Genomic DNA, 16,159 nt, shown 5'->3' with positions numbered 1-16,159 from the left:
GATTAGTATAACTATTGTTGCTTACTGGTTTAGTTTGCTTGGAATATTGTTTTAAACCTTTCACTTTGCATGTGTATGTCTGCCAATAAGGTAACTTTCTTGAACAACAGTAGTTAGTTCGTGTTTTTAATCCATTCAGCCAGTCCTTTGCTCTCCCCTCATTGGAAAGTTAAGACTGTTTTAGGGTTATTATTGAGAGGTATGTGCTTATTTCTCCCTTTCATCTTCGAGATGTGCTGGTTTACAGAGATAATGTTTGAGTCTATCTTACTTCTTACTTGTTCATCTATTCTCATTGAGATTTATTTTCCCCCATACTCCAGTGTTGGGTACATTTGTCTTCTGTGTGTTATGTTCTGACTAAGTGATCGTCAGATGCTTTAGTTTATGTTTATCATGAAAGATCTTTATCCTTTGATCTTAGAGGATTACTTTGCTTGATGTAGTTGCCTTGGTTTGCAGTTATTTTGTTGCTGGGCTTGAACTGCTGCATCAGTTCAGGCACATCTGGCCTTTAAGGATTATACTGAGATCTCTCCTAATTCTTCCAAGTTTGTCTCTGTAATTCAATTAGGCTTCTCTGTGCTTTTTCTTTGTTTTGTACTCTTGACATTTAGCTATAATAAGACACAGATTGTCTTTTTGTCATATCTATTTAGGGAGCATATCTGTTTGGGGTTTTAGGTGTGTCATGAAAATCATAAATAACAAAATAAAGTGATAAGCTGGAATTTATGGATATGAAATGTTTTTATTTTATAAAGGGCACCAGAAATAAATTTCAAAGACATAATAGTAAATTTTATAAATGATTTCTGATAAGAGACTTGTACCCAGAAAGTGTATAGAATTTTACAATTCATCAAAAATAAAAATATAGCAAAAAAATAAGCAAAACATCCATGATATAGGCAGGTTTTTAAAGAAAAGACTCATGATTAGTAAACAAAAATGTGCTCAACATTATTAGTCATCAACGAAATGCACATTGAAAACATAATGAATACTACATTACCTTCAGTGGAGAAAAATGAAAACATTAACTAGAGTTGATGGGATGTGGACAAATCGGAACATTCATACATTTGCTGGTGGACTTTAAATGGTATGATTTGGCCTTTCCTCAAAATAATAAACAGCGTGTTACCACATAAATCAACTATTCATTTCATGTGTTTGTATCCAAGAGAATTAAAAATATGTCCACATAAAACTTGAACACAGACGAGACCTATAACTATATTATTTATAGCCCACCACATGGGAACAGTTGTCTATAGGCTAGTAAATGAATAAGAAACTGATAACATAAAACATCCCATTAGGTCATGTTATTAAATGTCACAATCTTGTGGCATAAAAGGTAGACTAGTACTTGTCTTGAGCTGGGAAGAATGGAAATGTGAATGACTACAGAGCTTCGTTTTAATAGATAGCAGTGATGGTCTCACACTTCTGAATAGACTCAAAACCACGAAATTATATCTTATAATTATGACTCATAACCACATGAAGTTAATCTCATAAAGTCATTAATGAGGAGAAAAAAGTCAGACTTCAAATGGGAGCCTTTATTGATAGGGTAGCTTTGCTTTTTTTCTACCATATTTAAAGGAAGATTATAAACCCTGACCCATAGTTTACAAAGATGTCGAGGACTTCCTGTATTTATAGCTCCCCCACCCCACCCACCCCATTAAGGAAAAAAAGGAGAAAACATGGTTTTGGGTGGTGGTAGTGGTATTTGGTTTGCTTTATTTTTTGTTCTTTTTTTGGCTGGATGGGGTGGCAAAGGTGGGTGCAGAAATGGAGGGAAGAAGGATGAAGAAAGGCAGGGCATGGGTACTCATTGGACACTGTAGAAAATGAACTATACAACTTGTGGGCAGGGAAACTGGGGAAAAGCAAAGGAAGGGGTGACATTGTCCAAAAAGAACGGAACTCATGTGGGTTGGGGAATGTGGCTTAATGGTAGAGTGCTTGCCTAGCATGCACGAAGCCCTGGGTTTGATTCCTCAGTATTACATAAACAGAAAAATCTGGAAGTGGCCCTGTGACTCAGGTGGTAGAGTGCTAGCCTTGAGCAAAAAGAAGCCAGGGACAGTGCTCAGGCCCTGAGTTCAAGTCCCAGGACTGGCAAAAGAAGGGGGGTGAGCAGAGAGGAGACCTGACAATCTTTGAGCTGAATCTTGAAGATGAGTTGTTCATTATTTAGAGAGGGAGGGTATGGTTAAATTCTTGCTGCAATCAGGTCATTTGTTAATTATATGATTATAATTTATGGTTGTGAAAAAGTATAGAATATTAGTTCATTAGGAAGAAGTGAGGAGGTGTGAACAGTAGCTAGATCACATTAGTTTAGGGGCATCTGAAAGCCACTGTAGAATTTTAAGCAGAGGAGTAATATTTTTCTAATAAGGGATCTTTTACTTTGTTCTTGATTTCTATACAGCTCTCTGCACATGTCTGTATTGCTGAAGTTTGGCGACCTCTGGTGTTGAACTATTAAAAAATAGCATGTCCATGAGAAAAACACGTATTGCAAGAACTTGGATAGAAATTTCCTTTGGTTTTTTTCTTAATTTGAAGACACTATTGATTCCTAATTCCTAATTTTTTATTTGTCAGTGTCTGGATAATCTGTAACTAATGAAATGAAAAAATGTGGTTAAGGCAAAGAACAAGCTAAAATGACTGATTTATTAGAAAAGTATTTATTTGACTGGCTTATTAGAAAACAGTGTCTCCAAAGGGGTATGAGAGGCTGAGGCTTTGAATCTTTCTACCACCTTCCCCCATGGATTTCAGTTGTCCAGATTCACAAATAAAATTTGGAATACATTGTTGTGAATAAATTTGTGAATATATAATTCAGCTAGAATAAATCATGTGTAAGGATATTATTAAATAAAATCAGCATTTTTTTCCTTCCAGAACTTTTCCTGTTTCCTTTATCATCCCAGTGCACTTTTCCCTCACACATTATCTCTGGTGATCTTTCTATATGGATCTTTACTATTGTTGATTTATGTAGAGAGAACTGCTTAATGATAGGAATAAATGATTTACATAAGTGAATGACTTCAGAGGCTAAAAGTAAAAAAAAAAAAACTCAATTATATTGTATCTTTACTTAACCAGCATGCATATTTTATTTTTTATTTATTTATTCTTTGCCAGTCCTGGGCCTTGGACTCAGGGCCTGAGCACTGTCCCTGGCTTCTTTTTTTTTGTTTTTGCTCAAGGCTAGCACTCTGCCACTTGAGCCACAGTGCCACTTCTGGCCATTTTCTATATATGTGGTGCTGGGGAATCTAACCCAGGGCTTCATGTATATGAGGCAAGCACTCTTGCCACTAGGCCATAGCCATATTCCCAGTCCGCAACATGCATATTTTACATAAAATCTTGATTTTAGGGTTTGATTTTGAGACGTATAGTGCTAGCTTTAAAATGGTACTTTAGGAAGGGTGAATATTTGATTATTTGGTTCAGTAAAGACAATACTATTTTTTTTTTTTTTTTTTTTTTTTTTTGGCCAGTCCTGGGGCTTGGACTCAGGGCCTTAGCACTGTCCCTAGCTTCTTTTTGCTCAAGGCTAGCACTCTGCCACTTGAGTCACAGCACCACTTCTGGCCGTTTTCTATATATGTGATGCTGGGAAATTGAACCCAGGGCCTCATGTATACGGGGCAAGCACTCTTGCCACTAGGCCATATCCCCAGCCCTGACAATACTATTTTTAAATCAAGTTAATTTGTAATTTACTTAGAATAAAACGTAGCCATTTAAGTGTACAGTTTAATGCGTTTCAACATTATATATGCCCTTGTAATTGTCAAGAACGTTTTTAGGACAAAACAATCATAAAATATATATGAAACTACAAAAGACCCCCAAATAGCCAAAGCAGTCTTGAGCAAAAAGAGCAAAGCTCAAGATACATACCTGACCTCAAAAACATACTGTAAACTGTAGTAGCTAGGACTGGCATAAAATTCGCTCAGATCAATGGAACAGAATGGAGTCCCAGAATAAATCCACATAACTGCATCTAACTGGTCTTTAAACAAAGGAACCAAAACATTCATTGGAGAGAGGAAAATCTCCAAACTTTTATTTAACTTAAAAACATATAAGACTTCTCTTTTTTCATATTCATGTGTTACTTAAGTCCATATCTTTGATACTCATTTTTCTCCTGCTTGTTAAACACTTTTATAGCTTCCTAACTTTTATATAGCAGATACTACCAAACTATTTTTCTAATTTCCAGCCCTTTTCTAAATGACAAACCTAAAATCCACCAATCTGGAGAGCCCTTTCTGCTTTTTATCAAATGGTTTGTCCCATTATTATTTTCTTTCCAGGCTTATTCTTTCCTGCCTAATAACAAACTTTATTGGCGGGGGGGGGGGGGGCAGTCCTGGGGCTTGGACTCAGGGCCTGAGCACTGTCCCTGGCTTTTTTTTACTCAAGGCTAGCACTCTACCACTTGAGCCACAGCACCACTCCTGGCCTTCTCTATTTATATTGTGCTGAGGAATCGAACCCAGGGTTTCATGCATACAAGGCAAGCACTCTACCACTAGGCCATATTACCAGCCCTTAAGCATTTTTTTCACAGATACTAAAATTGTAAACTGAATTAGTTGCCCTCTAACTAATTCAGTATATAAAAATCTTCTGTGTTGCTCTTTTAGAATATTCAATTAATTGTTGTCAACCATAGTTAATCTTTCTGTGTTATGGAACAGTATCAGTTATTTCTCTTAACCAACTGCATCCCTGTACTTCTCCATTCTACCCTCCACACCGAGGGAGGGATTACCAGGCTCTGGTAGTTACTGATCCATGCCCTGCTTCTTTGAGGCCAGCTGTTTAACTTCCATATAAGTGAAAATATGTGAAACTTGTTTTCTACACTGACGTATTTCCCCTAAAATTATGTCCTCCCTGTTCATCCATGGTGCTGCAAATGACACAATTTCATTCTTTTTGTAGCTGAATAATATTCCATTGTGTATACACAATGGATTATCCATACATCTATATTGGTTACTTAAATTTGTTCCATGTCTCTTGGCTGTTGTAAGCAGTGCCTCCATAAATATGTGAGTGCATATGTCTCTTCAGTACTTTCAGTATTGTAAATACTTTGTAGACTATTTTACAAGTCAGAGGGAGCTTCACATTTTGCCCTAGATATTTATAGAAACATCTCTGATAATTACTAATGGCTACTGATAACTGAGTATTTACTATTGCATTGCCCTTCTGTGAAACTGTACTGAGACTGTGAATAATTTACTTTTTTTGATTTTTTTTTTTTTTTTTTTGCCAGTCCTGGGGCGTGGACTCGGGGCCTGAGCGCTGTCCCTGGCTTCTTTTTGCTCAAGGCTAGCACTCTACCTCTTGAGCCACAGCGCCCCTTCTGGCTTTTTCTGTATATGTGGTGCTTAGGAATCGAACCCAGGTCTTCATGTATAGGAGGCGAGCACTTTACCACTAGGCCATATTCCCAGCCCCCTAATTTACTTTTTTTTAATTAACTTATTTTGTTGTCTTTTTTTTCTTTTGGCCCAAGACTGAGTCTCAAACTTGGTATCTGACACTTTCACTCATTGGCTAGGACTCTACCAACTGAGTCACCCCTCTAACTCCAGTAAACTTATTTTTAAGTATTTTTGGTTATACAGATAAGTAACATACTATAGTATGTCTTGAAAGTGATTAGTTTTACTATATGGTACCCTTCTCTCCTATTCTCTCCTCCCCTCCCTCTTTATTTAATGCAGGTGCTGGGACTTGAATTCAGGGCCTGGGCACTGTCCCTGTGCTATTTTGCTCAAGGCTAGCACTCTATCTACCACTTGAGCTACAGCTCCACTTCTGGTTTTCTGGTGGTTAATTGGAGAAAAGGCTGCCTGATTTTTACTTTAAATTTTATAAGTGCTGAAGATCAATTTCAGAATCTCACTTTTTAAAAAATATCATTTAAAAAGTAGCCCATCTACTTTATATTCCAGACACTGTAAGGCCAGTTGGCATATTTACTTTTGTTCCTTTTATAGCTACCAAGATCAGTATTCAGATACAGGAAATGGAGCCACCCTTGCTTTGAGTATTTTCTAGTGAATGTGTTAATGATTCAGGGTTAGCATAATCATAGAAGTCTGTCTAGGATAATGCAGCATGGGATCTGTAGTCTTAGAAATGAGTCAAGTTTTACAAAGTTGGCTTTATATAGTAATATGCAATTTACATACTTAAATTTGGGATTCCTTTTTTCATATCCAGTGCATTGAAACTTAAATACCCTTTTAAGTATACTAAAAAGGATAGCACTAATGTTCTTCTTTTTTTTTCCTTAGGTCCTAGGAACACCAACAAGGGAGCAAATTAGAGAAATGAACCCAAACTACACAGAATTCAAATTCCCTCAAATTAAGGCACATCCTTGGACAAAGGTGAGTCAAACTGAGTTTTTTAAAAAAGCTTACTAATCAATAGTTAACTAAAATTTGGTTTTTGTACTGATTCTAAACTAAACTAGTTTGAAACCAGATAGCTGCCTGACTACACAACTGCACAGTAGTTCCATATGTAAAGGCAGTTGAGTACTTGTGTTGCAGAGTTTCGTTGACTTTTTGTAGTTTTGTTCCCATTGATTTCCTGTTGACAGTTTCCAGCCTGGGCTTTCCATTTGCAAGGTAAGAACAGTGAACATATATTATTAAAATATTGGAGAAGAATCTTATGTATAATTTTGACAACCTAAAACTCAGAAGTTAACTTCTTTGTTTACATAGTGGTACATATTTCAATATTACACAGCAAATTATAATCTACATTTCTTATGTATTTATTCTTTTAAATTAATTAAAGTACATTACTGATCTTATTGTATGGTGGTGTGTGGTTTTTGTTTTGTTTTTTAATTTACTTTCCTGTTTATACTTTGGGAGCAGTATTAAAAAGCAGATGTAATCTTGCCAGGAGTATACATTGAAACAGGATGGCAATAGCTGTTAGAAAAGCCTAATCTTAACATTAGAGTAACCAGTTCTTGAAAGTACAGCTATTTCTTTTCGATATGATTTTTTTTCACTTTGGTATTATTTGAAATTATTTTAAGAAATACTTTTTTTTTGGCCGTCCTGGGCCTTAGACTCAGGGCCTGAGCACTGTCCCTGGCTTCCTTTTTGCTCAAGGCTAGCACTCTGCCACTTGAGCCACAGCGCCACTTCTGGCCGTTTTCTTTATATGTGGTGCTGGGGAATCGAACCCAGGGCCTCATGTATACGAGGCAAGCTCTCTTGCCACTAGGCCATATCCCCAGCCCCAAGAAATACTTTCTTTAAAAGTTTTTTCACTTTAATTTGGTTTCTGAAGGTATGCAGAGAAAACAGTAGAATGTCTTAGGATTTATTAATAGAATAAATCTGCATTTACAGATTCAGAAGCTCTGAATCCTCACATTACAGATTCAGAAGCTCTGGCCAAAGATACCAAGTGAATTATTCATGATTACATAGGTGCAGGTGCCTTGTGCCAGACTGGTATCAAGCTGTATTCACTTACAGCATACATGCACAGGTACCCATATATGTGCTTGTTAATGCTGGATATTTCAAATTTAGTCATGTGTCATGCACCATACATTTATATTATGCATTTGGGGATTAGAAATGATTGACTTTTTAATATGTATTTTGAGAAGAGACTTTTTGCATCTTAAAACATCCATCTGTTTTATACATTAATAATTATTGTAGATCTTTTATAGGATAAAGTAATTTTAGGTTATAGATAAAAATAATTTAAATTACTTAGAATTAAAGTGGGCCTGCTTCTCTCTCCCTCTTCCCTTCCTCTTTGACTCTGTTGTGTTATGATTCTACCTACTTTTCTTAAAGTTCTCACAATCTCATTTTCTCCCTTACTGATTATTTCTTTCCTACTTGAAACAAAGACCTCCATAATAGTTTAGTGTCTCATAATAATATTTAGGCTCTATATTCTTTCTCTGATCAATAAGCAGTATCCTTAACTCGTCCATTTTAGAGTCTATGGTAAGCACTAATGTACTGAATAGCTTTTCATAAAATATTCTTTGATCTTTCCCCCTAAAGTTTATTTTGACTTGGAGTCAGAAGACACTTAGGGGCTCTCATTGGCTCTAAATCCAAAGATTTTCAGGTGACCAGTTTGGATTTAAGCATTGAGTTACAGTTTGAATCCATTAAGATTATTGCAAGTTAATAATTCTAGTAAGTAATTTTTAGCGTGCTGTGATTCCAGCAAAGTTAAAGGAGAAATAACAAGATAATTCTGTGTATTGAATAAATATGAGAAATAATGCCAAAATACTAGCAGACGAGTAGGAACAGTGTGAGAGATTTTATTTTCTTTGTTTTACCTATTCATGTTGTTTGTTTGTTGTGCCAGTATTGGGGCTTGAACTCAGGGCCTGAGTTCTATCCCGTAGCTTTTCTGCTGAAGGCTAGTGGTCTACACTTGAACCAAAGCGCCACTGCTGTTTTTAGCTTTTGTTGTTGTTATTGCAGAGCTGAGGACCAAACTCAGTGTCTTCTACTTACCAGGCAAGCATTCTTCCACTGAGCTAAGCCCCCAATCCTGCCACTTCTGGATTTTTGTTTGTTAAGTGGTAATAAGAGCCTCTCAACTGTTCTACCTAGGCTAGCATCAAGCCATATCCTCAGATCTCAGCCTCCTCAATATACAACTGACGCTAAAATTGAAAGCCTATTTAACAGAACCATTTTTCTTTTTAAAAATTAATGTAGTATATGTCATAGTCTACATTTCTCCCTCAATTATCTCTTTCTAGTGGAAGCACTAGCAGGAGCAAAATATGAAGAATTATCTGTAATAATTAAAATGCTCCCAACATGCCTGGTGGGATGGCTTTCCATTCTCCAGCAACTTGGGAGGCAGGAAGGGCAGGCCCCTGGTAAATGTGAGACTGTATCTGAAAAATAACTATAGCAAAAAAGACTGGGGGCAAGGTTGAAGTTGTAGAGCATTTACTAAAGCAAGTACAAGGCCATAAGTTCAAACTCTAGTAGAACCAAAATAAAAAATGAATAGCATGTAGCTAGCAGAAGAGCTATGGCAAATTTGTATGCTTTAAACTTAACTTTGGGGCTGGAAAGGTGGCTCAGTGGCCAAATGCTTGCCTAGCATGCATGAAGCCCTGGGTTCAATTCCTCAGTGGGACATAAACTGAGAAAGCCAGAAGTGGCACTGGGGCTGAAGTGGTAGAGTGCTAGTCTTGAGCAAAAGAAGCTCAGGGACAGTGCCCAGGCCCTGAGTTCAAAGCCTCAGGACTGGCAAAAGTAAAATAAAATAAAATAAACTTAACTTTGCTTTCTTGAATTTCTAATGTTTCTCTAATATCCCTTAGTATTTTTCAAACTTGAATAATCTGTGTAAGGCCCTTTTATTTAATAGATCTTTGTACCTATACCTTATTTACAGTAGCAGCTCAGTTCTGATAACTTTTGTCTGTTAAAATTACTGTGAACCTTTCATTCACGTCTTTTTCATAATTTGGTTGGTTTTTACTTCACCCAAATGCATTATGTAGTAAGTAGATTTGTGTTAATTTCTGATGAGTACACACTATCAGATGGTGTACAGAAATTCCGTGTTTCTACTCTGCCAGCTAGATGATCAAAATAGGCTTGTAATCTTTTTAAGATGTATGAAATGATAGTACAAATTTGGATTCCAAGGATAACTCAGTCTGCTTTTCCTCTACCTCTTCCCCTCCACTGCCAGATGCTGCCTTATGCTAGGTAGCCAGGGGCACATTTAAAACATAGATGATACTATTCTCTAGAAAGAAGAGCATCTTCTTTACATCATGTCTCTAAAACCAAACATTTACTAAATAAACATAAAAAGGTCTAGGATAGACCTATTAGAGGGTCACAATAGCTCAACAGCTATGTACATATGATTATATAAGATTAGGCTAATAAGCAAAATGAACTCACAAGAGATGGAAACAGGAGGATTTTATTGTTGCCATTATTTTTAATGTACTAAGTGAGTTTTCCTATGGCATATCCCCTGTGGTCACTGTATATGATTTTGGTACACTGGGTATTGTATGTATGTTTATCTGAGCTAGGGAAGGAAAAGAAAAATGAGGGAGGGTGTAACAAATATAACAAGAAATGTACTCACTACCTTATTATGTAACTGTAACCCCTCTGTACATCGCCTTGACAATAAAATTAAAAAGAAAGAAAGAAAGTGACTTACACTCTTTGGGCCTCTATGAAATTCAGTCTTGAGCTTTAGTAAATTTAGGGTTGGACTATTTAAATTCCCTTTCAGATATTTGACATGATTGTATAATTTAATTTTGAATATTTATGTCAATAGTATAAGGAATATACTAAAATAAACATGTTCAAAATAAAAAAAAAGTTGGGCTGGGGATATAGCCTAGTGGCAAGAGTGCCTGCCTCGGATACACGAGGCCCTAGGTTCGATTCCCCAGCACCACATATACAGAAAACGGCCAGAAGCGGCGCTGTGGCTCAAGTGGCAGAGTGCTAGCCTTGAGCGGGAAGAAGCCAGGGACAGTGCTCAGGCCCTGAGTCCAAGGCCCAGGACTGGCCAATAAATAAATAAACAAACAAACAAACAAACAAATAAATAATAAAATAAAATAAAAAAAGTTAAATTGCTGCTACAAGAATCATTAAAAAAAAAAAAGAACAACTTGTACTCGGAGTCTAGAAAGTAGAATACTGTTCTTCCATCAGAGCCCCCTTCAGTCCCATCTCCCGAAGCTATGAGCCTGTAAACCTTGGTTTACTAGACAATTAGATCCCTGGAATACAGGCTTCTATTCTCAAAAAATGGGCAGAAGTAAAGCTATTAAGAGGGAAAAAAAATCCTACTTCTCAGAAACTGAGATAATAGAATACAGATGTATGTGAAAGCTAGAGGAAAACAAAAAACACTGTGAACATCTTTGGAGTGCATATGGAAGGAATCTTGAGGCTTTGAAGATCCATTAAGTTGCCTTTGAGTGTTACATAGTAGTGAGTACAATCTAATTCATTAGTAAAGCCCTTGTACTTTTAAGGTGGAAAGGAAATACATGCTAGTGTTTTGAGACAGACACCATTCGTAGAAATGAGATAAAAGTTATTGTTACATACTGTACACCTCAAAGAATGAAAAACAAGAGTCAGAGATTGGTTGAAAGAAAAGAAGTGTAAATTCTGTAGTTAGCACATGAAGATGTGCCTTAATGACAGCTCGTTACATATGAAGTAATGATCTAGTTTAAACATATGTACTGATATTTATGTCTCAGCCTTTCTCTTTTGTAAGATGATTATCGGCCATGTCTTTTCTTATAGTCCTTTTGAAAATATAGCTATAATGGGCTTATAAAGGATTAGTTAATTTTTTTAGATTAGAATAAATGTAAAAGTTCTTCCTTCAATGTAGTTCTGATGTGTCGTCCTCTTTTTGTCTCTCCCATCCTCAGTTTAGGTTATAGTCATATCAGAGCTGTAAAACCTCTTACCTCCTCACTTTCTCCTTCAGCTTCACATCATTTCAATCCTCAGTTTAGGTTATAGTCATATCAGAGCTGTAAAACCTCTTACCTCCTCACTTTCTCCTTCAGCTTCACATCATTTCAATCCATCCTTGTTAGTGTCAAAATTAGATTTTTTTACATGTATGTGATACTGCCATTTCTATTAGAATTCTTCTCTGATCCCTTATAGCTTTTAGGGGAGTTTGGATATACATATATATATATATATATATATATATATATATATATATGTTGAAAGGATGCTATTATAAGATACTTACCTAGGCTACAATTCCTAGTCTTTCTTTCTTTTTTCTTTTGTGTTCACACTGAGACTTGAACTCACTTTCTCTTTTCTTACTTGCTCACAGCTTGGTGCTCTACTCTTGAGCTATGCCTCCAGCCCAGCTTTTTGCTAAGAGTCTTCTCCTTCAAAAGTGGCCTCCTCTATTATCTTTAGAATTTCCCTTCATCACCATGTCCACCTTCTAACATCTACACCATTAGGAATACTTTTGAACACTTAAAAGTACATAATTTATATTATTTAATATTGTTACATTATTAATGTTTGTTTCAACTGAACTTCTTTTTGACTGTAAACTTTTTTTTTTGCCCCAACCTGTTCACCCACCCACCCAATTGCAGTACTTGGGGACTCATGTTTGCTAGGCAGATGCTCTACCTCTCAAGCCCAGCCTACAGCCCCCAAGTTTAAGCTTTTAACAGACTGTATATTTTGCCTCTAATCTGTGGAAGATCAGTTTGATGGTAACTATCTTATGAACAATCAGAGATTCTGTTGGTTAAGGTGGCGTTTGTCAAATCATGCTTTCATCTGGTTAGGCCTGTAGTACTTATTGTTTCATCAATGAGGGATGTTACATTGCATCATTCAGTGCTTATATCTGCATAACCGCTCTTATACATTGTGGAGCTCAGGAAAGTTCATTTAACCTTCTTATTGAGATTTATTGAATGCTAGCCTAGGATTTTTTTTGGAGTGTTATCCTTTATCACAGTTTAGGAACTGATGTTTTCAAAGGTTATAAAAATACATCTTATTCAGTAGGCTTGAGCTGTATTTAGTTTATATATTTACTCGGTTAGATACTAATTTTAGACAAAGAAATTTTACTTGGTTTGTAGACTCTCTAAGATTGGTTTTCAGTAGCTACTGGTAGTCATTTTTGATAATATTAAAGTAGGCTGGATTACCTAGCATGTAAGTGCATAATTAAATAAATATGTAGACACCATGTAAAACAACAAGGAATATTTTTAATGTGAAGTGATTAGTTATTAAGTTATATACTACATAAAAGCACTGAGGTGGATTGGGTTTCCTTTCTTAGCTAATTAACAGAAACAGTTATTCAGTAGATTCATCACATTGTCTCACTTTTAATCCTGTATTTAAGACCACAAATTGCAAATAAGTTTAAATGATTAACAGATTACTTCAGAGGCAATATTAGATTTACTGTTAGTATATTTATGTTCTATCTATGTTTTGAAATGGCCAATTTTATATTGACTGCATAATATAGTAGAGTTGGTGTGAGCTGAGGCTGTGAGAAGCAGGGGATTTTTTTTTTTCCTAATCCTGGGGCTTACACTCAGGGTCTGAGCACTGTCCCTCAGCTTTTGTGCTCAAGGCTAGTGCTGTACTACTTGAGCCACAGCTCCACTTTTGGCTTTTCTTGTAATTGGAGATAACAGTCTCATGGACTTTTCTTCCTGGGCTGGCTTTGAACTATAATCCTCTGATCTTATCCTCCTAAGTAGCTAGGATGATAGGCATGAGCCACCAGCACCTGGCTCATGAGAAGCAGTTTCAATGTTAGTTCTTAATTTGGTCTAACATGTATGTGAGTGTTTATAAATGATAATTTTAGGGGGCTTGAGATTCAGTTATAACAATCAGCTTTAGTTTGAACTTTGATGGTCAAAGTCTTTTGGAGGATGTGCAGGGAGAAAATTGCCTGTGCCATTTTTCAGTTATCCAGATGCAAATTTATTTTGAGTAATTTAAGAATTTGTTTGCATTTAATTAATGCTACAGAGACTTTCGTTTGGGGAGGATGAATTTTTGTTAGTTTTTTCCTATGGACTAGCATTTGTGATGAGGGCTGATAATGTTTCAATTTAAGAAAACACCTTGCTGCATAGGTGAGGTAGTATTTAAATCACTTAAAAAAAAGTTCATGTCAGTGTTTTGGTTCTTTTGAATTTTTTTTCCTTTCTCTTTTCTTTTTTTTCCCCTATTTACCTTACTCATTTCTTTATTTAGTATTTTGGTTTCTTTTATTTTGTTTTAAGTTTTAGTTTTTAAAGGGCTGTCCATGGCCTTGCTGCATACTTGGCTGGCCATACTTAGTCTGCGCATTAATTATTAGTTGGCCCAGTTGAATCTTCCTTCAATTCTTTTAGTATGGCTTCCTATTTTGTTCACTGGTTGTATTTTGAGATGTTTATTCTGATGGGCCAAATTTTAATCCATGTTCTAAATTTTAGTCTGCAGACTAAAAGTAATCCGCGGATTATTTATTTTTGCAAAATATTTAATTCTCCCACTGGAAACTATCTTAAAAGAATGTTACATTCTCTTAGAATAGCCAAGGGAGTTCACAGCTACTGGTGAGTGAGTTCTGCTATTTTTGTTGTTGTTATTCTCAATACCTAGACATAATAGACCCTGCTACCTCCCTTGCGTATTTGGCTCCGTTGTGCCTAGGTGTTGGTGTACATTGCTATTCATGTCACCTGTAACTGCGACTGTCCCTTAGTTGTTTTGTTTATTGTATAAACTTTTGTTTAGCTTTTGGTGGGTGAATTGGGCATATTTGCAGATGGAATTGTGTTGAATTTGTAGTGCTCACAGATAGATATTTTTTCAGTGAGTTTTTCCAAAAAGGACACAATGTTCTGTATTAATTTTTCCTAAGTAGTGGGTGCAAGGGTATGAGGGGGCAAAGCCCATAATAGAGCAAGTAAGTTTATACCCGCACTCCTGAGGTGATATGTCAATTTCCTGAAGAGTCCTAAGATAATGTCAGCAAATAAATATCTTTTAGCAGGGAAGTCAATCCAAAAAATGGAGAATAATCCGCGGTGGCCTGATCCTTCTTAGCTCACACAAAGTAAAATGTCTGGCTTAAAGTCTAAAGTAATATAATCAAATATACTAATGCTTTCCTCCCATTGCTAATAATTTTGCAAAAAAAATGTTTATACTGTGCAACTGGGACACATTAGTTGTAAAAAAAAAAAACTAGTATATTGGGAACTTACATATTTAAAAGCAGACTAATATGCCCCTTCCCAGCCATGTCTGTGGATGATGATCCAGGTCATAGAAGACCACTTTACTTTGGGAACTTTACTTCTCGATTTCATTTTAATTTTAACTTTTTTTGGTTTTGTATTTTTTTAATAAACACACTGGCATTGGAACATAATAAACTAAAATTGAAATGTTTCTTTACTGTGCCTCACCATTGCACAAATCAAAAATTTTTTACATACACTTGTGGTGAAATAATTTTTAAAATTTGGACTTGCTACTGTGGAGACTGATGTTTAAAGTTTATAACTGTATAAACATTTCCTGTGTCCCCCCATACACCATGGATTTCTTATAACAGTGGATATATTTTTCCTTGCCTGACTATTCTCTTTTGGATTGACTTCCCCTGTTTGGATTATTTCACTGCATTATCATCTTTAGGATTCATCAGGAACAGGACATTTCACCTCAGGAGTTCGGGTATGTACTTAAATTTTTTTTTCCCCAAAATTTCAGGGCAGGACTATAAAATTCAGGGGAAAACATTTTTTTGAAAGACTAAACAATTTTTCATTCTTAAAATGTAATTTTTAAAAAGCAGTGGAGTTAGCTATGATTTGTATTCATTTATTGTTGTGGTCTAGTGTTTCTTATGATGTATATATACTCAAATGAACAGTTTCTTAGGTGATCTATTTATACGCAGACTGAAGTTTGGGAATTGAGGTATTTTTAAATCATTAGTTTTATAAGAATAAATGTAGATGAAGATTCATGAAAGCAAAGGTTCTGAATATTAAGCAATTAGACAAGCAATGATGTGGCAGCCAAAATTCATTAGTTGGTATCCTTAGGGTTTTTGTTTGCTTTGGGGTTGGTTTTTTTTTTTTTTTTTTGTATTTTTCTTTTTCTTTCTTTTCTTCTCTTTTTTTTTTAAGAAACTGTAAATTCAGGAGAGCTAGTTTTTTAGTGTGAACTATAATTTTGGAAGTTGCATGCTACCACATTCCATATTATGGTCAGATATCTAAACTCTGGGAGGTGCTTGGTTTTGATCCTAACTGATTTTCCACAACTGTACCAGGAAGACTTTCAAAGGGTTTAAAATAACAGTAGATACTTTAAAAAATTATTTTAATGTTTCTTGGAATGAACTATTTTCTTTGTTTTTTAACTCTGACTCCATGAGTTAGAATTTCTTGATAAAACAAGCTTACCTGTGTCTTACTACCAAAATAAATTTCAATTATAGCTAGAAAAACAGCAAAGATACA

At 35.7% G+C, this 16,159-nt stretch overlaps 1 protein-coding gene across 2 annotated transcripts in view; it reads left to right on the top strand.

The window, feature by feature from the left end:
* Positions 1-16,159, top strand: part of Gsk3b (glycogen synthase kinase 3 beta) — a 139,070-nt gene that overhangs the window by 95,214 nt on the left and 27,697 nt on the right. For both annotated transcript variants that reach the window (XM_048346707.1, XM_048346708.1), the window contains exon 8: positions 6,375-6,470. In XM_048346707.1, coding sequence (XP_048202664.1) covers positions 6,375-6,470 — 96 coding nt within the window. The remainder of the gene's footprint in view (positions 1-6,374; positions 6,471-16,159) is intronic.

The sequence above is a fragment of the Perognathus longimembris genome, chromosome 5, assembly GCF_023159225.1.
Source record: "Perognathus longimembris pacificus isolate PPM17 chromosome 5, ASM2315922v1, whole genome shotgun sequence".
In the NCBI taxonomy this organism is placed as follows: domain Eukaryota; kingdom Metazoa; phylum Chordata; class Mammalia; order Rodentia; family Heteromyidae; genus Perognathus; species Perognathus longimembris.
Note: the sequence above shows the minus strand (reverse complement) of the source record. Positions and strands in the feature narration are given on the sequence as shown.